The sequence below is a fragment of the Diadema setosum genome, chromosome 4, assembly GCF_964275005.1.
Source record: "Diadema setosum chromosome 4, eeDiaSeto1, whole genome shotgun sequence".
NCBI lineage: Eukaryota > Metazoa > Echinodermata > Echinoidea > Diadematoida > Diadematidae > Diadema > Diadema setosum.
In genome coordinates this window covers 47,579,500-47,599,894 of record NC_092688.1, presented here as the reverse complement: position 1 = coordinate 47,599,894, position 20,395 = coordinate 47,579,500, and the positions used below count along the sequence as shown (strand labels likewise).

The window sequence follows — 20,395 nt, the reverse complement described above, 5'->3', positions numbered from 1 at the left end:
ACAAAGATTCTACCAGTGGCACCATCTGTCAATCATTGCTAAAGTACTAATGATATGATTAACAAAAGACATTGGAATGCACCTTTTTCTAGACTGAGTATAAATTGCATGTTTCCATGTTACAAATATGATTAACAAAAGATATTACAGGGAAACATGCAAGGTGTGTTTAGTCTATGGAAAAAGCATTCCAATGTCTTTTTGTCTTTTTGTTAATCTTTTGAGAACTTTAGTAACGATTAACAGATGATGTCACTGGCAGAGTCTTGATTTGGAGGATTTGTGCGTGTGTGTGTGTGTGTACATGTATGTGTGTGTGTGTGGGCGTATCCAGGTAATATGAAGAAAAATAGTGTAAATATTATTATATATATACATGACACATATTTAGATACTCATTTGGCTGCATTGCATTGCATACAACTTTGAAGTAGCTTTCATTAACACTTCCGCTTGATGATTGACTGGATACGTGGAATGTGGCATGTAGCTTGTTCACGTTGGCATGAATATGGCTGTCAAGGGGTTAAGAAGAGAGTGAATAGGTCAGGACATACTGTTAGATTGCTATGGAACACCACAGCGAGGCAGGGTTTGCTTGCAGACATGCAGAGCAGAACGTTAACACACTGGTGTTCTATCACCATTTCTAACCTGGAAGTCAACCAACATCAGCAACGAAAGACATCAGGAATGGCTCATTGATAAGGAATAAAAACATACACAATGTGTGGAGACTGAAGACAGAATTTTCACTTATTGTATGAGTGGAAGAGGCTGCCAAAGGGCAGTAGTCTTGACATATCACAACTAAATGAAGCTTCAACCAAACTTTATATCTGTCACAATTTTTCCTCAACCGATGAAGGCTCTCTACGTCAATGCTCTTGACACTCTTATTTCTGTCTCACATGAAATCTCAAGATATGTTTCTGCTTGCAAGCTGTATTTCCCATGAAATAAAAATCAAGATGGCATTTGATTTAATGTACCATTCATTTGCATTAGAGCAGCAATAATGGAACTTCAATTGTTGTATTAAGTCAAGTAATGACTCAATAAAAATTCAATTACAGCTATATTCCAGAAATGATTCACCACACGCTCTTGTACGACATATCTTTGTTGATGTATAAAGGTGAGACGCAGCTGCAGTAGTGTCTACCTGGACGGTTCGGAGACGTTAGGGTCGGAGAAAGTGGACATCCAGGTCAGTCTACAGGGTCACACGGCAATGACCTCTTTCAGCGTGTGGGTCCCAGAACTCCCGCTGAGGGTGGCTCTCTCCGACACCAAGCTTAGCGCCATCCGGGGCTGGAAAGTGTCAGCGGGTCGACAAGACGAGTGAGTCATTAACTCAACATGATTGGCTTGCACAGTGGAAACTGGTTTAGATACAAACCAATGGTTGGATTTAAAGGGGTTCAGATACAGGATCAATGGCTTGATTTGAAGGGGTTTAGATACAAACCAGTGGTTAAGATTTAAAGGGGAATGATACCCAAATATATATATGCGTGGATGAAGTGAATGCAGTAATATTAGGAGAATTCATCAGTGAAGTTTGAGGAAAATTGGACAATCCAGACAAAAGTTATGAATTTTGACAGTTTTGATGCCAATTCGAAGACTACAACAGTTTGTGATGTCAGTGCAGGACAGCAATAAAAAAAAAAACAGATAATGTTTAGAATTCAACATTTTCATTTTTCTATCATAATGAAAGTTCACTTGACTTGTCTCTTTCAGAAAACAGAAAGACTTTTATTACCTGTTAGAGAATGTGTACAATTCATAAAAAACTAAATTTTGTGAATTTCTCTTTAAACTTTCTTTCTGTCATTGTCCTGCAGTGACATCACAAACTGTTGTAGTCTTCTCACCCAGCTATGGCTGCACTGAAACTTTAAAATTCATAAATTTTGAATGGATTGTGAGATTTTCCTCAAACTTCACTGATGTATTCTACTTAAGATTGCTAATTCATTCAGTGGTTCAAGTGACCCCGAATTTTAAACCATCAAAACAAAACAGTTGCCAAGCTAGACATCACCCACTTACATAATCCAACTTGCTTTTATGTTAGCAAGCTTCTTTGAATGTATGGAAATCTTATTCTACTTCAGCATAAAGATATCATTCAGTTACTATACTCTGTCGTACCGTGTTGTGTACCACATTAAAAATGACCTTTATCTGCTCAAGCACAACATGTAATTCTGAATTGGCGTATAGCTGGCAGTTTGAATAAAGATGTCAAGTTAAACAAGTTCTGGGCTATGGAGACTGCATACCCCTGTATTAATTTGTGCCACCTGTCGGAGAACAAACCACTGTTAACCCTCTGAAAACCACTGCTACAAACATGTACAATATATCATAGACATTACAGAGTACTGAGTTGCCAATGGCATTGGCAGAGCTCTGTTTCTAGTCTTGGGCTGGTAGCTGAAAACAAAACAAAGCTGCCATGCTTCAAGGGTTTAGCTCTTTGAAGAGACTACATTCTTCATTAACAGAGTGCTGAGAAGCAACATGTGGCCTTGAATATGTTCCTTCAACCATATCAAGGAACATGGCTGTCTGGATGCTGGAAAAATATCCCAAACATTCAAGTTCTGTAACTCATTCTTACTTTTTTTTTCTCTCTTTCCTTCCCACTTATTTGTTACTCTCAAGGAGTAATATTTGTATAAGTATCATCAGTTTATATTTGTATTTTTTTTTTTTAGTTGACCAAGGGACATTAATTTCCAGGATTTGATTTCAGGACCTCATTGCCAAAATGTTTATATCTCAGTCTGTTGTACAAAACCTTGTATCTAAAAAATGCCAAATGTTCAATAGAGTGAAAAACAAATGGCGGCCAAAGCTCTGTAACAAATGGGATTGCCTTTCTTTGACATGCTGTGGTGGCTTCATTGTGGGGTAAGACAGCAAGGATTTGGACAGGACACCACTTTGATAAGTGATTATCTTACCATTAATAAAAAAAAGTGACTCTCACCATAAAATGAAATACAAGGTCTCTTCACACTAACGACGATATGGTCCTCAAATATTGATGATAGTAAGAGTGGATGATTGCTACCTGGCCCCATGAAAGATTGACCAATAGGATTTCGTCTGTACTCCTGCTATAAAGTTTGCAAAAGTAAGGGAAGAGTCTTTCTCTTATCTGCTTTGATCCACTGTGGAATTATTCATAGATTCACTGTTTTTTGCAGTTCCTGTAAGGGCACTACAGTAGCTGTTGTTTATTTCTCTGAGTTTTCCCTAAAGTCATTTGTTTTGGTGGGTAAATGTAATGTCTGGATTTGCTTAGAAGACTTCAGTTTGTATATTAGTCAGAGCATTTGCTGGCAATTATATGAAGTATATTAGTTCCAGGAAAAGAAGAAAATCAATAAACCCAACATTCTTTGGATTTGCAAATTTTCCTTTTTGCTCCTAATAGAAACTGTGGCTCAGTGGTCAAGACTATTGACTATCAATCATGAGGTCCCAGGTTCAAATCCCCTGGCAGCAGCGGATTCTACCCCTAGGCAGGGCACTGCCTAGTCCTTCAGAGAGAATGTCATACTAATGAAATATAATATGGCATAGACATTATTTATTTAGGGAATAGTCTCAGTTCAAGACTGTTCTAATGTATTAATTTAAGATATGTAGTGTACTTGAAACTAGGCTAGAGGGTGAGATGTCTAAATGGTTGCCACGTTTGTTTTCTCTTTGTGATGCAGTGGCATTCCGGAGCCGGATCAGATGCTGAATGGAGGCAGAGACTCGAAGAAGACAAAGTGTCGACTCAAGTATCAACAGTCAAAGGTCAAGGTCTACACCAGATTCTACGCCCCGCACGCAAACTCCAGTAAGTGACAGGAAATCCATCGGTGTATTTATTTTGCATTATGTGAAGCTGTGGGCTGGAAATTTGTGTTCATGTCACACATTCTGCAGAATGCTACCTCAAAGCATGGAGTTACTTTTCAAGGATCAAGATTACAGGGAAATGTCATTCAGACATAGTGCCCCCCCCCCCCCCCATCACCACCAACCAAGGGAAATCAGTCTGTGACCCATAAATGGAGAGAACTGGAGATCTATGGCTGGAGAAACTTTTTGAAGCTTCTTTTAAGAAAAGGGAATCAGCTTTAGGTCCATCTGTGTTGAATTTAGAACATATGAAATGACAAGAAAGTTACCAGTGCACACCCATGGCTGCGATGGTGTTGTTATAGCAACAAAAATGTGGTAGAAAAGCAACTGTCCAAATATAGTTCTCTCAGAATGTAACCGTATATCCAAACACATTTTGGAAGTGATAGACCTACCAACATGAAGCGTAAAATTGAAGTTTTTCTGGAAGGCCATCGCTGTCCAGACTTTTGTCACATATTTGTGTATGTGTACAAGTTGTCACAAGAGATAACTTATTTGTTGATGATGAAATACAGTGCACTCCTGTTATAACGAAATTCTGGTCACAATGAAGTAAAAATTCAGGCCACAGCATTATCCACTCTATGTCTTTTATTGTCAACTTGTTAGGTTATGACGAAATTTCAATATAACGAAAAAAAGACTGTCAGTCTCGAAGACTTTGTTATAACTGGAGTCCACTGTATGTATTTCTGACATTTACAGAAAGTATTATTTTGTTTGACATACTTAATTATTGATCTAAAAACTTTTTTATATGGTCTAAACAACATCACCTTCGTGGGATGGTTAACTTTTGTACTGTTATCAAGTGTTTTGGATCAGATGGGAAAAATTTTTTATTGTGTTCATAATGGTAACCCAAACCTATCCACAAGCTGAATTCTTGGACCTTACATCACTTTTGTATAAAACCATTGTGAAACACATAGGAAATGTAATGAAGAATAGTATTCATGTTCACTGATTTTCTTTTTTCTGCAGTGTCAAGACCTGATGGCAAGAGGATCTACCTATTTGGAGAGAACTTGGAACAGTCTGTCACTCATTTAGTCAAGGACCAAATCACAGTATTGGATCGTACCATTGCCCAAGTAGAGGGGACCAATATCCTTGCCAGGATGCCTGGGAATACCAAAATCCAGGTTTGTTTTTCTATATTCTAAGTCATCCCTTTAAAATCTCTCTTCTTTTGCCTCTTCTGAAAAAAAAAAAAATTTGATAGTGCAGTCATTGTTATTGTTTTGTTCATCTAAATCTAATCATGCTAAATTTTATGGTATTATTATATTTTTGTCTGAATTTCATATTTCCAAGCATTCACAGATATGTTTCAAAGACATCTTTGATGAAATGTCTAAAAAGAAGATTTCCAAAATTTGATGGGGAGCTACGAGAATGTGCCCCTGTGAAATATCTATATTTGACAGTTGAAAGAAAACATGCCCAAAAGAACAGTGACACTAATGTGAAAAAGCAAGCACAGAGCTGTGGGAAGCTTTTGAAGGCTTAAATACCTGTAAATCTTCACTCTGTCTTCATAATCGCTTGATGCCCTTCTCCTTGCATGCTGTAATTCAAGGGCATCCTCAGCTAGAAGACAGGGCCTTATGAGTGGGGCTCTGGCAGATAGCAAATTAAAGACTTTGGTTGTAATCATTACAAGCTAGAAATCTTTTATTAACCTTTTCTGTACCAGTGAGTCAAATGTTGACAAATTTCACATACAAAGCTATGGACAGGTGCATACAGAGGGTTAAGATCTATGGACTGAGGCCAGACTTTGCTTCACCAACTTTGACAGTAGCACAGTCATCCAAGTTCAACATTGAAAAAACTGTATTTGATCTTTAAGGAGTATTAAAAGGCAAATGGGATTTTATTTTCTCCCCTACAGATTTTACACCCCAGGAGCAGAGATATCCTGGGTGAGAGTGGACTCTTGGTGGCAGCAGACAAGGTCAACGTAGCTACTTACATGGATGTCACACTGGTCTCGGGCATGGCCCTCAGTGTCAGTGACATCACAGGTCAGGGGTCAAGGGTCAAGCTTGCCAGTGTCACAGCCCTGAGTGACCTCTTTGTGGAACATCAGGTACGTTTGTGACTCTGTGTAATTCCACAAAGCAGATGATAACATTGTTAAGTAGTTTAGTATTAATGGTGATGTGGATCCCATTCAAATGATTGGCTGAGAGCTATCACATGACCCGTCTCTTTATTTTTCCTAAAGCCCTAAATGTACTTTTCTCCGGGCATTAGTATACTAATGACCAGTACTAGTGGCTGCTCATGTACACTCAACTATTGCCTTGACATTATGTGTGCTTCGCAAATGTTCGTGGATGCAGTTCAGTTAGCTTTTAGCTGGACTGGGAATCTTGCAAAAATGGCTGCCCCTTTATTCAAATCATGTTGCCTTAAGTTTATAAAACATATAATGCATATTACTCACTTGTGCATTTAGTAAAATTATCCACCCTATGTGGAACAGTCCAAAAACACCGTCAGCTTTGTCTTATGAGTTTTGGACTGTCCCAAAGTAACTATCTGGTGGATAATTCTTACTAATGTTCCTGTGTCGTGTGCGTTACAGTGGACTCCCTTCATAACAAAGTCCTCGGGACTGGCAGTTTTCTTTCATTATATTGAAATTTCATTTTAATTGAACAAATAAATAATAAAAAATGTAGAGCCTATAATTTTGCGACATGGATTTTTATTTTATTGCAACTGGAATTTTGTTAAAACCATGTTCATTTTAACAGGAGTGCACACTGTATCTGCATACTATCAAACTTAGTACCCACGATACAATCATTCATGCTTTCATCAAATCACCCACAGGAGGCCTTCCTAAGTGCAGTCATATTCTTTGATGATGGCTCAAGTCTCGCTCTCCAAGATGTCAGCACCAATGATTACACCATTGCCATAACAACGCTGGATCCCAGCATCATCCTAGATAGTCCAGATTCTCTGCAGGTGAGCATAGTCAAATTTACTAAAAGTAAAAAAGTTGAAAGGCTGTGTAGATCATTTATTTGTGCATGGAAAAAGAGATAATCACATAGAAAGTTTGTTACGTTTGGATCTTAAAACTAATAAAATGCAAAGAAACTTTACACATTTGAGAAAAAAAAAAAAAAAAAAAAACTTGTGAGAATGAAAATTTATTATTGTCTCAGGGAAATTACCCCCGGCTAAATACTGGTTAGTGGTAAGGTTAGAGTAAAGATTAGGGTTAGGTTTGGGGTTAGGATTAGGTTCAGGATTATGATAAGAGCAAGGGGAAGGGTCTGGGGTAATTGCCTAAGGGGTAATTGTCCTAGACCCTTTATTATATCAGTGTTAATGAGAATCTAGTGTACTAATGAGCAAGATATGAAAAGGAAGTGATGCAATCGGTATAACAAACTTTAAACAAATCTCTGCTGCATACATCCAACAGGCTTACCCTGGAGTTATTGCTATGGGTCAAGGGTCAACCACCATCACGCTGGAAGTGGAGCTTCCGGAGCCGTGCATGAAGAGACGAGGCAGCACCATCACCCGTGGCATCATCCCCATCAACGTCACCCTCAACAACCCAAAGTATGCCGGTCTGGTTGGCTCTGATGGCGAGTCACCTCCACAGGGTTCAGACAGCCTGTGGAGGAGTCTAACCAAGGTGCATGGAGCGGTGGATTATGGGATTGTGAGGACCAACTTCGAGTTGCAAGATGACGCCAACGTGAAGAAGGGGTCCAGCGTCATCTCTTCTATCCCCATTGATATCGACTTCAATCGGGTCTACCACGGGCCACAAAATGGAAACAGGGAAGAGAATGGTGCAGAAGGTACAGTTGGACCGGGAGACGGTGAAGACACGAATGATTACAGCAATGATGCGGAACGCATGTCTGGTATCGAGATTGGGATGTATGTACTACTGGGTGTGTTCTCTCTAGCCATACTGGCATTTATGGTGAATTGTGTGATGTTCATGGCGCGCTATCGTCGATCCAAGAGAATGCCAAAGACTCACCAGGGGGCAGCCACGTACCCACAGAACTGGGTGCTGTTTGGCATGCATGAGGAGCATCCACGCATCTCGGCCGAACCATCAGAGAACATCCCCCTCAGACACAAGGATGAGGAGGAGGGGAGCAGTCGTGACGAGGCCATCGGCACCGAGAGCGAGGTGAGCGTGGAGAGACACTGCCTGGGCGAGTGTCGCAGGCTACGTGAGGGCGCCCTTCAGGAGACGGTGCTGTCTCAGTCAGCGGAGCGTCACCCTAGCAACCAAGACTCTCAGGAACCAGATTGTGGTGTGGTGCTGGACTGTGATGACAACGAAGATGATTCATTACCAGACCTTGAAAGGGACTGCCAAATAGCGGACAATTCATGCAACGATGTATCAAATGCCAAGGAAACTAGCATTCAAAATTCACCGAGGCTGGAACCAGTGTCATCTAATAATATTGGCAGTCAATCTTCGTTGAATGCATCATCGGTGTCAAACACTAACCAGTCTAACAATTCTTGCGATGTTCGGATAACTTTAAACCCCTCGGATGAAAGCTTGCATCTGAAATCAGGACTTGAGGGAATGGAATATAATCAGATTGTGAACTATTTAGACAGCCTGAAGGAAAGCTGTACATAGCAGCGATAGGACAGGTGGTCACTGGACTGAGTGCGTGCCGTGTTTGTCTCTGGCGGACTCATGGTAGCCTTCAAAATATTGACAGCACTCTTCTACTTGCCATGGAAAATTCTCCCGCCAGAGTTTTTGTCCAGTGTGTGCAGACACTGTGCGATGATGTTTGGAGTGTACTGCTATGTTTCTTTCAGCCAAACAGAAATAGTTACGCAAAACACTGACCAATATCCAATCACTGACAAACTAATCTCAGCCTTGCCTGTTGATTAGCTCTGTCAGATATGGTTGGTGTCTTTTAACTTACAATATATCGTCGCTGGGGCGACAAGACCTCGTATCTACAAAATGTCAAATGTACAAGAGAGCAAAAAAAAACATGGCAGCCAAAGCACTATATCAAATAGGATAGCCTTTCCTTTGACATGCAATGGTGGCTTCATTTTGGGGGTAAGACAGCTAGGATTTGGACAGGACATCACTTAACTGATTATCTGGCCATTAATCCAAAAAGTCATTTTCACCAAAATTTGAGATAAAGAGACTTGTCACCCCAGTGACAATATGTGGGTGTTGAAAAGCGTGTGTTAACGATCTACAAGCCACAGATTATATTTGAGGAAAACTGCGCTAGTTGTTGCTCATACGTTAAGGAGATGTTATTGTTCGCAGTATGTATTGTTTGTGTGTGTGTGTGTGTGTGTGTGTGTGTGGGTGTGGGTGTGTGAGAGAGGAGATTGAGATAGAGCAATGCATGCATTGCAGATATTTAATGTGAACACAATATTAATGTACATATGAATATACAGAAAACATTTCTTTTCTAACTTGAATATATGTCTATGCCACCGTGAGTCAGTAAGGGGAAAAGTGCCCCAAATTGACCAAAATCTCCCACTGAAAATGTGTGTTTTCTCTGTTTTGTTTGAAATTGAAAGTTATGTGTATATGTTACATACAGCACTCAGTGCATTTGTTTTTTTTTGGGGGGGCACATCTTTGTTCCTGGCGTACGAGAAAGAAAAATTCTTCAAGAATATGCTAAACTCACATGGAACTGTGTAATTTACCCGCAAAATTATCTGTAATGAAATTCTTTTTTCATTTCAGCATGATCTTAGTGCCTCCTTTAAGTGAGACTAGCTGAGGAAAATTAGCTACAGTAACTGTGAGTTGGATCATTTTATATTATGTTCTAGGCTATGCAAAAGTTGTAAGGCTATATTTTAATAGTGTGCTATTTTTTATTTAAGCAGAGGCAGTATGTACTCTACTTGAGAATAGGACCTTTTATTTCATTTTTCACTTTTCAGCATTTAAGATCTGATGATAGCCCATGATAGTCCAGTGATGGAGGCATAATGTGATAGGAAATAGAGGGAATGAAACCAATGGAAAGCATAGAGAAATATTTCTATCCTTGGACTGAGTAGATCTGAATACTCATCTATTCCCAATCCTGGAACAGTGTGTGCTATGTCTTCAAAGAATAATGTGTTGCTTCTTTTTTAAATATGAGAACAGATTGTAATAGTGCACTAATCGTAAGCATTGACTGATGGCTACCATGGTGAAAAGCTGGTAGGACAAAGGAAAAAGAGAATTCTCCCTATCATTTAGAAATGTAAACATTTTGTCACTTGAGGTTAGGTTCGTACACTGGCCATATGCTACATGCAAATGAATGAGGTGATCTAACACACCTATGTGCAACGTGCAGAGGTCAAGTGGGGTCACACTTTTGCTGTTAGCTTGTGCCCCTCCGGTAATGCCAAGTTACTGTGCAGCAGGCACAGGCAGAATGTAGATGCGGTAATCGGTATAATTTTCCCCTTTGTATTATGACTGTAACATTGTCACTTCACAATAGAAATACAATTTCAGAGCTTACAATTGATATTTCTTTTCCAGACAGATAACAATTGCTGTGAAAATCTGCAAAACTATGATAGTTTCGTGATAGAGATAGTGCTTGGTGCTTTTCATGTATGAACAAATAGAGCTCGCGCTTTGCACCGGTACAGCACTGTCAACACATTATCATGGAAATTCAATAGTGCTACTGCTGCTGTTTTAGTTTTTGACAGTGATATGGGATAGGGAGAATTTGCCCGGAACGCCAGGTGATATATAAGTCTGTCATCGTGCTATTGTTCAAAAATCTTGCAATAAGGGCATGCTTCATTAAAGGTCCTGTTTACCAAAGTTTCAAACATTCTGTAACTACTGAGTGTGACTATAAAAAAAGTAGCCACTGCTTTAGTAGCAAGAAGAAATTCCAAAACTTGTCTGACTTTTTTTATTGTAGGTGCTATTGTTGTAAGTTGCTTTTATTGATGTCCAGAAGGATAAGAAAGACCAAACAATCATGCACAAACTATTTCTGTTTTATGATAAATTAAGTCCCAATGTATCATAGTGTCTTGGGTATGGGATTATGTTGTGTTAGGTATTGCAGAGTAAAATATTGTGGACAAAGTCCTGAAACAATATCTACAAAATGTTGTAACATTGCTGGCTTTTGTTGAGCCTCAAAGAAGTCAAATACAGCAACCACATTGTGACTCATTAACATCTCATATGTGCAGATATTAATGAATTATTTGAATTTGAGGCAGTCTGAGAAGTGATAATGGGTATGCCTCATTCCAGAAAATATTGAAATGATAGATGAGAAAATTAAAATGAAAACTTGATATCTACTGCTCATTAATATTTTTTTTTTTTTTTTTGATATGTGGAGCAACTCAGCTTCTCCCTCACATTGAGATTTGCCAAAATGTATGTAGCAGTAAAATGAGATGCAAGCCAAAAATCATGTTTAAATACAGATAGATTTGAATAATAATTGCACTTAATACCACTCAACACCCCCCTAAAAAATTAAAAAAAAAACACGAACAACAAACCGCCACATACACACACACTCCGACAGACAACAACAGAAATGCTTCATTACAGCTTACAAAACTTTATATTGCTTTGTTTAAATGTGACTGATAATGAGTTTGCAAATGCAGTACGATTTTTGCCATTCTTTTTATAATGTGAATTTCATGTACTTGTGAGTATGTAATTCACTTGTTGATGTAATTTTGTTTCTCAGTGTAAGTATTCACAAACTTGACCATTTTCTTTCTAAAAGAAGACTGAGAAATGTTAAACTTTATCCTTTATTTCTACATGAATTTTCTGTACAGAATTATTGTATTGTGTACCTGAAACATATTTGCCAACCAAACTTTATATATGAAGAATATAAATATGAATATTTCGCCATATGTATTTCTCCATTGGGAGTGAATAACGGAATTGAAATATAAACGTGGAAAAAATCATAACTTGTTTCTTTTGATGCTTCGTAATGACTGTTTTATCTGTGAATCAAATTGAAGATTGCTGCAAGTGATCACATATATGAAGGGAGAGGAGATGACAGAAATGGAATGATAGATGGTTGGACAGAGAGAAAGAGAGAAAGAGGTAGAGACAAAGAGAAGGGACTAGAATTGATAGAAGTATGATATATACATATATATATATATATATATATATATATATATATATATATATATATACACTGTATATACTGTAAAACATGATATATTCGCGGCATGAATTTTTCGCGAATTGGAGCCGATGGCCTTTTTTGCGGCATGAAATTTTCGCGAATTGCCACTGGCATTCAATGCATATAGATGGCTGTCTAGTGTAGACAAGAACTTTTGCGTGCATTTTAATTTCACAAATCTTGGCGCTCGCGAAATTCGTGAAATTAAAATGCTCGCGAAATTCACGAAATTAAGATGCTCGCAAACATTCCTCCTTTTACAGTATATAATTGTCAGCTGAGAACCAGAAAGGCGCTATCGCATTCTAAGATTTTGTGACGTAAATTCAAACAAAACAATCAATTTTCATGCAATAAAAAACATTTATCTAATCAAAAGTGGGTGGATTTGTAAGCGTTGTTTCAAATAGAGGTTAAAATAGTGCCCTTGTGGTTTTGATCTTTAATATTTTACTAGAAACAAAAGTAATTTGAAATTGACACCATAATGTAGAGGGGATCAAGCTCTACATCATGATGCCAATAACTCAATACCCCTAAAACTGCGATAAAACCTTGTGGTTCTTAGCCAACCATAAATGTATATGTGTATGATCAGGGAGGTGCACCTCCCTGGTATGATGTGTGTGTGTGTGTGTGTGTGTGTGTGTGTGTGATTATCGTTTTTATATATATATATATATATATATATATTTATTTATATTTATATATGCAGGTGTAGAGAGGAGCAGGGGTGAAAATGTAATGTGAAGCATTTTACAATGTTTGGTATATGTGCTGCAGAAGTAATGTTTTGATAAACTTCTGCGGTATTTTCCTGCCGTTGAGCAACATAAAGGGACTGTACAGTACTGGTTGAGGTGGGGATTCATGTTTTGAACATTCCTACGTGAGATAATGAGAAACCTCTCATGAAATATGAAAGAGCATGTAATTTTAAGAAGGAATCAAAGTTTATTTGATGAATATTGGTTTTCAAATGGCTGAGATATCCAAAAAAAAAAAAAAAAGTGATAACAATAAAAGGCGACAGGCCACGCCTTTTATTAGGATCTCTTTGTTTCACGTTGTTTTTGGATATCTCAGCCATTTCAAAACCGATTTTCATCAAATAAACTTTTGATAGCCCTTAGAATTGCATGCTATTTGACATCTCATAGAGTGGTTTCTGAATATTATTCTCGCAAAACGTTAAAAGCTAAATCCTCACCTCAACCAGAACTGTACACACCCTTTAATTGTCATGTCAATCATACAAAGTGCGTTTCGTGCAGCCGCAGGAAATATCGCACAGACATCATGTCTGTGACCGGGCAGTCACGTGCACTCTCGTGGTTCAGAGGGTTCCATTCTGCAGCTTCTCTATATACTAGAATAGATGTTTATAATGTAACCTACCCTTGGTAGGATCCCTTCGTCTGCAACTGTGACAGCTAAATAATGTCGTCCTTCGAGGTTGTTGTGGTTGGGGGAGGCATTATGGGCCTCTCATCTGCCTACCATTCTGTACAAAACGGAAAGAAAACCCTTTTGCTGGAACAGGTAAGGTTACAAATCTTGTCAGTAAAGTAATGTCATAGTTTTGCGTGACCAAAGTTTGAGAAGTCAGCAGATTTCCATAACGCTTGATATTGACATTTTCTTTTCGTTCATTAACTCAGGAACACGCAAGGGTTATTGGAGGGAATGGGTTAAAGTGGACTACGGTTCACTTGTTGGACATGATTGTGAGATTCATAATATGCCTAGTGTCAACAGGGAGGTGGACGAGAATACCGCCACCTGTTATGCTTTTTTTCTGCTTCGCAAGCTTCCTTGGGACATAGGGCAAAATCTATAAAGTTTGAGATATGCTTATTATTGATACAACCACTTCACAAACATATCTCTAAACATTACACAGTTTTATCGCACTGTCTCTAACTGTATAGTTTTTTCCCTCTCCTTTACTTTCATGACGAATTAAGTCTTTCGTGGAATAAAACGCCGCTTGTAAACAACAACTTACTCTTTCACACTGTTTTGCAACATCCAAAATAGCATAGGCATGTTCATGTGCGTGTTTGCAGATGTACTTATACTACACCTAGCCTATAGGTGCCTATAGGCACCTGTAGGCTAGGTGTAGTATAGGTTATATATAAATGAATATCTTTTAGTGCCATTTTATCGTGAGTATTAGCATCATAATTATTCATTATTATCATCACACGCATGTAATCATTATTGGCAGTATTATTACGATTTAGATTTTTCGTCATCTTTCTGTCATTATTGCTACATATAATGCATTGGCATTTCTCCAGCGATATAAACGTCTTTCATGTTTCCTATAAAGCTTTTTCTTTCTTTCTGTTTAAATCAGAGACAATCAATTATAATTTATAAGGCCCTTCATTCTATTGATATTTTCCCATTTGATGGCGTTTCTTTTTAGTTTCCAAGGCTCCACTCCCGAGGTAGCTCTCACGGAGGAAGCCGAATCATATGTTTTGCACACCAGGACAATCACTATCAGAGACTGCTTGAAGAGGCGTATCCACTGTGGGAAGCTCTAGAGAAGGACACCGACACCGAAATCTACAGGTGGGACTGTTGAATAGGTTCAAGTATAACATTTTTCCCCCATAAGACTGAAGACAGAAAGATGTATTTTATGGAGTATGAAATATATATTTCGCTCTTGGTTGGTTTATTCACTTAGATATGATGCCACGTTCATTGAGAGACTAATAGTATTTTGCAAGCAATATTGTTTCATAAATGTTTGTGTGTATTTTATTTTATAGTTATTTGGATGAGTGTTGATTTAGTGCAGAAGCGGATCTAGAGGGGGGGTTGGGGGTTGCAAACCCCCCCCCCCCCAAAAAAAAAAAAAAAAAAAAAAATCCGGGGACCATTTTTTTTTTATCTTATCTTTTTTTTTAAACTTGTAATTTTATTTTTTTTTCTATTTATGGCAATGACCTCTATGCCAAAAATAGGGTGTTTTAGATGCAAGAAAACGCCATTTTCACACACAGATTTTCAAAAATTCTCCCTACTGTGGGAGGGGGGACACCCCCTCCCACACCCTCCCCCCCCCCCCCCTCGCTCGCTACGCTCCCTCGCATACCGCCCCAACCCCCCTCCTTTATAAACAGCTAGATGCGCCCCTGTAGTGTTCCCCTTAATCATTCTATGATTTATGCACACTTGCTGCCCCTGGATCAGTTATACAGCAGCCGTAGTCCTATAGGTCCTCTCAATTCAGAGGATTATGAGACGTTATATCTTCATTTTGTTTTTCCCGTCAATTTTCGCACTCAGTCGCACGGGTAAATTGAATTTGGCGAGTTTTTAATTCAGCGGAATCAAATCATGAACTACATGATATCGCGTTTCGAAAATAAACATTTTCGCGTGCTTTTATTTTCGCGCTTGGAGCACGTCGAGCGAAATGCCCCAAAATTTCCACACCTCCAAAATATCCGCTTTTACAGTAACTTATTACGATTTCAGGATCCAGGCAAGCCACAAATACAATGGAATTAAACTATCCATGAGCCAAGGGACTGATGTAGGGCCTGCATAGTCCAATGTGAGTGCATGAAATTCACATAGTGTCTTATACATTCTGAGGTCAACTATTTTTCTTTTCGGCAACTTCTTCTCCTTGTCAGGGAAACTGGAATAATATTTGTTTCCATGGAGATGGATGAGGGATACGGAGCGAGAACCTTACAAGCCATGCGGGCATCCCCCTATCGCTGTGAGAAAATCGACCAAGAGGAGCGGGCAAAGAGATTTCCTTTTTATACACATAGCCCAGAATCAGTGTGGTTCTTCTACGAGCGAGCTGGTTTACTGAGGGCTGACAATGCACTGGTGGCCTACCAAGTAAGTGTTTAGCCAGGTTGTGTGTGTATTATAAGGTTGTGTGTGTATTATAAGGTTGTGTGTGTATTATAAGGTTGTGTGTGTACTATAAGCCTGTGTATTGCGAGAACTGCCTGCCAGTGATGACGGTTGGCTATCTTTTGTATTCATAATTTATTTCCAGTGAAATAATTTGTTAATATTATATGCTCTTACGCTTCCTTTACAAACACGCTTGCTACGAAGCCATCCAGTGTATCTCACAGGGCAGCAGAACTTTTTTTAATGTTTTTTTTTTTTTTAAGTCTGTGCTGGGAGGGGGCGGAGGTGTCAAGACGTAGTGTAGTGCTTGATTTGGTGATGGGGCAATGCTCTCCCCTCCCTCTCTTGAAGGAAGAATATCGGGGTTGAACTCTAGGATAGTCATGGGTTTTCTGTTTTGTTCATATTTTCCATATTTCTTTGATCCTTTTTTTTCTTTCGAGCCAAAAAAAAAAAAAAAAATGTAGAGGCTCTCTTTAAAACAACATGATACCGACCTCTCTTTCAGCTAGGTCAGTTTCTCCAATAGTTTTATTATATCTGACTGTCACACGTGACTGTAGTCATCGAAGATATTCTTCACTTATTTTTCTTTGTCATTATCACTTTCATATAAATGGTTATAACAATTATCGTTTAAGTTCTTATAGTGCGGAAACATGTAAACTATACATGAGTGGAAACTCCACAGTTTCTTTCCTAACAATTGCCTAACATGTTAGACCATTCCGCCCATTTCCTAGAGCGAATTGGAAAGATTGGGTGGCGTCCTGCAAGATGAAGAAAAAGTGGAGGAAATCATCCCCGGTGCCATGGTAACCGTGAAGACCCATCGTGGATCTTACCAGACCTCTAGTCTTATCATCACACCGGGACCGTGGGCCAAGGATCTGCTGGCATCACTGGGTCTTCAACTACCTCTTCGGGTACACTCATCTGGTCTATAGAGCTGGCTTGTAGATTTCTATCTTGTTTGTCTGTATGGGTCAACTATAATCATTGAATATGGCAAGTATGGTTTAAAGTGCAACGACCTATCTATATACGGGAGTAAACTACGTTGGTCGATATACACGAATATTAACTTGTGTAATCAACCGAGCAGTCATGTGATGCAGTTTTCACTTTGAGGGTCACAGAGAATGCCAGTTTGGTGATAATTGTGATGGTTTTCCAACAAAAAAAACAAACAAACAAACAAACCCCAAACACGAGTTTTGTTCGATCTTTTTCTTATAAAGTGTTTCTATACAAGAGATATGTAATCATAACTAAATTTGATTTCATTCATGACACACATTAGTACCCACTCAACAATAAATCAAAGCGTTCACACAACATGAGGGCGAAAAAAAAAAAATCCCTTCCATTTGAAAGCAGTTGAAATAATTGATTTGCTAAGAACGTAACAACGGATGGACATTCAGCATAAATTATGTTCGGCTGTGTTTATGATGCTTCTCCTTTTCGGGCCAGAATCGGCGTTTTGAAACGTGGTTGGTGCAAAACGCGGTTGCGTCCTTACTCATTTTGATATAAACGCCTTTTCAAAACTTTGTTTCAAATCGCACAAAAAGGTGCGTTAATGACCGACGATTTCATGAAAAAAAAAAAGAGTTGATGGGTATTTCTCGTGTTCTTGTTGTCCATCTTGATAATCAACTTCTCCATACATGTACTCATATTTCCGGTGAAGCCGACGGCAGCATGCCACATCTACTGGAAGGAGAAATCCCCTGGAGCCTATCAAGAATTCCCGGTCTTTAACGACGTCGGTCCCGCGGGAATCCTATTTTCTGGTCTTCTGTCACCCAATCACGTCGGGACTGTAAAGGTATCGCCAACATCCTTTCGTATTGTGTGTCAAATATTTATGCATTTATCTCAAAATTTCTGTTTTCTCTCATTAAAACACACGACTGCTTTCAAAAAATTGCAATTCTCGGTGACAGTGTAATATCACAATAAAAAAATTGCCTTTTTTCAGTCTCGACAACCAATTTGTTCATGAAGAAATCGATTAATCATGAAGGCACATTTCGGTCATGCAACCATTGTAACATTTACATTGTACAGTATAATAAGTCATGGTTATAAAAGAATATCACCGCGATTAACTGAAGCCTTTATTCAGTCATTATGATGGCGCGTATAATGTGTAAGTGTAATGCATTTGAATTTAATGCAGAGTAATGATTATTCTAAATGTTAAGTAACAATAGCTTACCGTAATCTACTATGCGGCAGATCTCTTTTTTTTTGTATCAATCTAAAGATGTATTTTTACCTTTCTTGCTGTATTTTTCTTCATCTACACTACCAGCTTATAAAAAAAAAAAAAAAAAAAAAAATTTCGTAATTCTCTCTCTCTCCTTCAAGGTTACACCGATTGAGGGCGCACAACCACTAGACCCGGATGGCGATGAAGATCAAGATCGTCTGCCCGCTGAGTGGCATATTGAGAAAGCCAAAGTTTACGTGCGGGAACATTTCCCGGGTTTAATGAGCGAGGAACCCGCCATTCTTGAGCCTTGTGCTTACACGGTGAGCATGAATAGATGGGTGGATTGGTGAATGGTAAGACGATACATATGAGGATTTGTATAGATGGATGGATGGATGGATGGATAGAAAATTAAATCATTTGCCGCATAAACGGATTGAAGTTTCATTGAGATTGCGTATGTTATCGCAAATTTTGTTGAGAATTATGGTATTTTCATTTACATACGCATTTGAAAACATCCTTTTATTACAGTCTTATTGTTGCCTATTCATTTCCAGTATATCCGGTTTTCATTTTACAACTTAAAAGCAAGCAACGTTAAGTGCGGTACATCTTGACACTATGAACTTTAAGTGCTGTAGCAAGTGGAATAAAAAAAGAAATAAAAGGTAGACATTATAAATCTTCGAATCTGTGTTAAATTTCCAATAAGACAAGTATTTTGAACTTGAACGAATGGTTTCATATGTAGCATATATATATATATATATATATATATATAAATTATAATATATTGTTGTAAAACATTGTATGTTTTGTTTTCCTTGAACTTGTATCGACAAAACAGTGATATTGGAAATAGAATATGATTTGAACTGAGAAAAAAAAAAGAAATTGGATTCATCCTCTGCGTGAGTTTCCATCCTACAGAACACACCAGATCACAATTTCATTATCGACGCACTGCCGGCTCATCCGAACATAGTCTTTGGGTGTGGATTTTCAGGTGAGTTTAAAAACCAAATGCACTCTTTTTTTGTCTGTTTCTAAATTATGCACTTAACTTGTGGCCTCATTTTAATATTCATACCGCATCTGATTATTACGTGACTTCCTGTTGACTTTACATGTCTGCCGTATATGGAAACCAAATTCTACAAGCGCACATCAGTGGTGACCAGTCTGCAGATTTCATTGATAACTGTACAGTTCAAGGAAAGTCGTGTAGCATCTTTAGTTCACATGTATGACACATAATACGTTTTGAGTCATGCAATACACATAGTGACATGATATAGAAAAATTACTAAGAAGATGATGATTTGATATGATGGTTTCAAAAAGAATCTCAAAGACCTACATTTTCAATTTAAATTGACCATACCTGTATGTATAATCGTGTACGTATATATTGTTTGTTGGTTTATTGTCTTATCATTTTCTGTGATACTGTTGTAACGTGACACAATATGTACTCTGTTCTATGTATAGCGCCTTGAGTATCTTTTTTAGGTAGAAATGAGCGCTTTATAAGAGTCTCACTATTATTATCATTATAATGAGCAGCTTCATATAAAATGGGTGAAATTCGTAATATACTTTTCATGAAGTTAATCGTACGGTGTTTTCTTCTTCGATGTCGTGTTAAAATTTCTGGAATCTGAACATACAATCAGAACAAACGGAAAGTCATCTAATGCTCTTTCTCTATCTTTTTGTCTGTCTCTTTTTCTCTCCTTCTCTATCTATCTATTCAACTATCTATCTCTCCTGCTGTTGCTCAATATTTCCTTGCAGGCCACGGCTTTAAGTTTGCCCCAATCATAGGCAAACTCCTTTACCAGCTCGCCACGAATACCATACCAGACATGGACATACTGGCTCCTTTCAGTATGAAGCGATTTGCTGACTTCAATCAGAAATAACAAACAACTAAAAAATCAAAGGCAATGAAACACCATGTCAAGTTGATGTAAACAGGACGGTGTCTCATCTCCCTGATGTAAATGAGAGGTGTGAAATGGAACACACATGCTGGTAGAAGTTTTATTAAAGTCGAACGTAGGATAAGAAAATCACTCGACTTTTCAAATCTACAAGCCCTTACGTC

The 20,395-nt window shown here is 38.3% G+C and overlaps 2 protein-coding genes across 2 annotated transcripts in view; both read left to right on the top strand.

The window, feature by feature from the left end:
- The window catches only part of LOC140227375 (transmembrane protein 132D-like), a 69,811-nt gene extending 60,574 nt beyond the window's left edge, over window positions 1-9,237 (top strand). The window contains exons 6-11 of the mRNA XM_072307787.1: window positions 1,139-1,344; window positions 3,744-3,871; window positions 4,927-5,087; window positions 5,840-6,037; window positions 6,790-6,927; window positions 7,394-9,237. Of these exons, the coding sequence (XP_072163888.1) occupies window positions 1,139-1,344; window positions 3,744-3,871; window positions 4,927-5,087; window positions 5,840-6,037; window positions 6,790-6,927; window positions 7,394-8,593 (2,031 nt within the window). The 3' untranslated portion in view covers window positions 8,594-9,237. The remainder of the gene's footprint in view (window positions 1-1,138; window positions 1,345-3,743; window positions 3,872-4,926; window positions 5,088-5,839; window positions 6,038-6,789; window positions 6,928-7,393) is intronic.
- A 4,361-nt stretch (window positions 9,238-13,598) lies between these two features.
- On the top strand, window positions 13,599-20,210 carry LOC140227947 (peroxisomal sarcosine oxidase-like). Its single transcript, XM_072308331.1, has 8 exons — window positions 13,599-13,700; window positions 14,596-14,744; window positions 15,821-16,037; window positions 16,802-16,984; window positions 17,755-17,892; window positions 18,438-18,602; window positions 19,216-19,291; window positions 20,083-20,210. The coding sequence occupies exons 1-8, from the start codon at window positions 13,599-13,601 to the stop codon at window positions 20,208-20,210; spliced, it is 1,158 nt and encodes a 385-aa protein (XP_072164432.1).
- Window positions 20,211-20,395: the final 185 nt, after the last annotated feature.

What these genes read in the sequence shown, in the direction of transcription:
- LOC140227947 (XM_072308331.1), top strand. Translation starts at nt 13,599, where the DNA reads ATGTCGTCCTTCGAGGTTGTTGTGGTTGGGGGAGGCATTATGGGCCTC. An exon ending in ATGCACTGGTGGCCTACCAA is followed by an intron (nt 16,038 to 16,801) that starts GTAAGTGTTTAG and finishes CCCATTTCCTAG; the next exon opens with AGCGAATTGGAAAGATTGGG. An exon ending in TTGAGCCTTGTGCTTACACG is followed by an intron (nt 18,603 to 19,215) that starts GTGAGCATGAAT and finishes TCCATCCTACAG; the next exon opens with AACACACCAGATCACAATTT.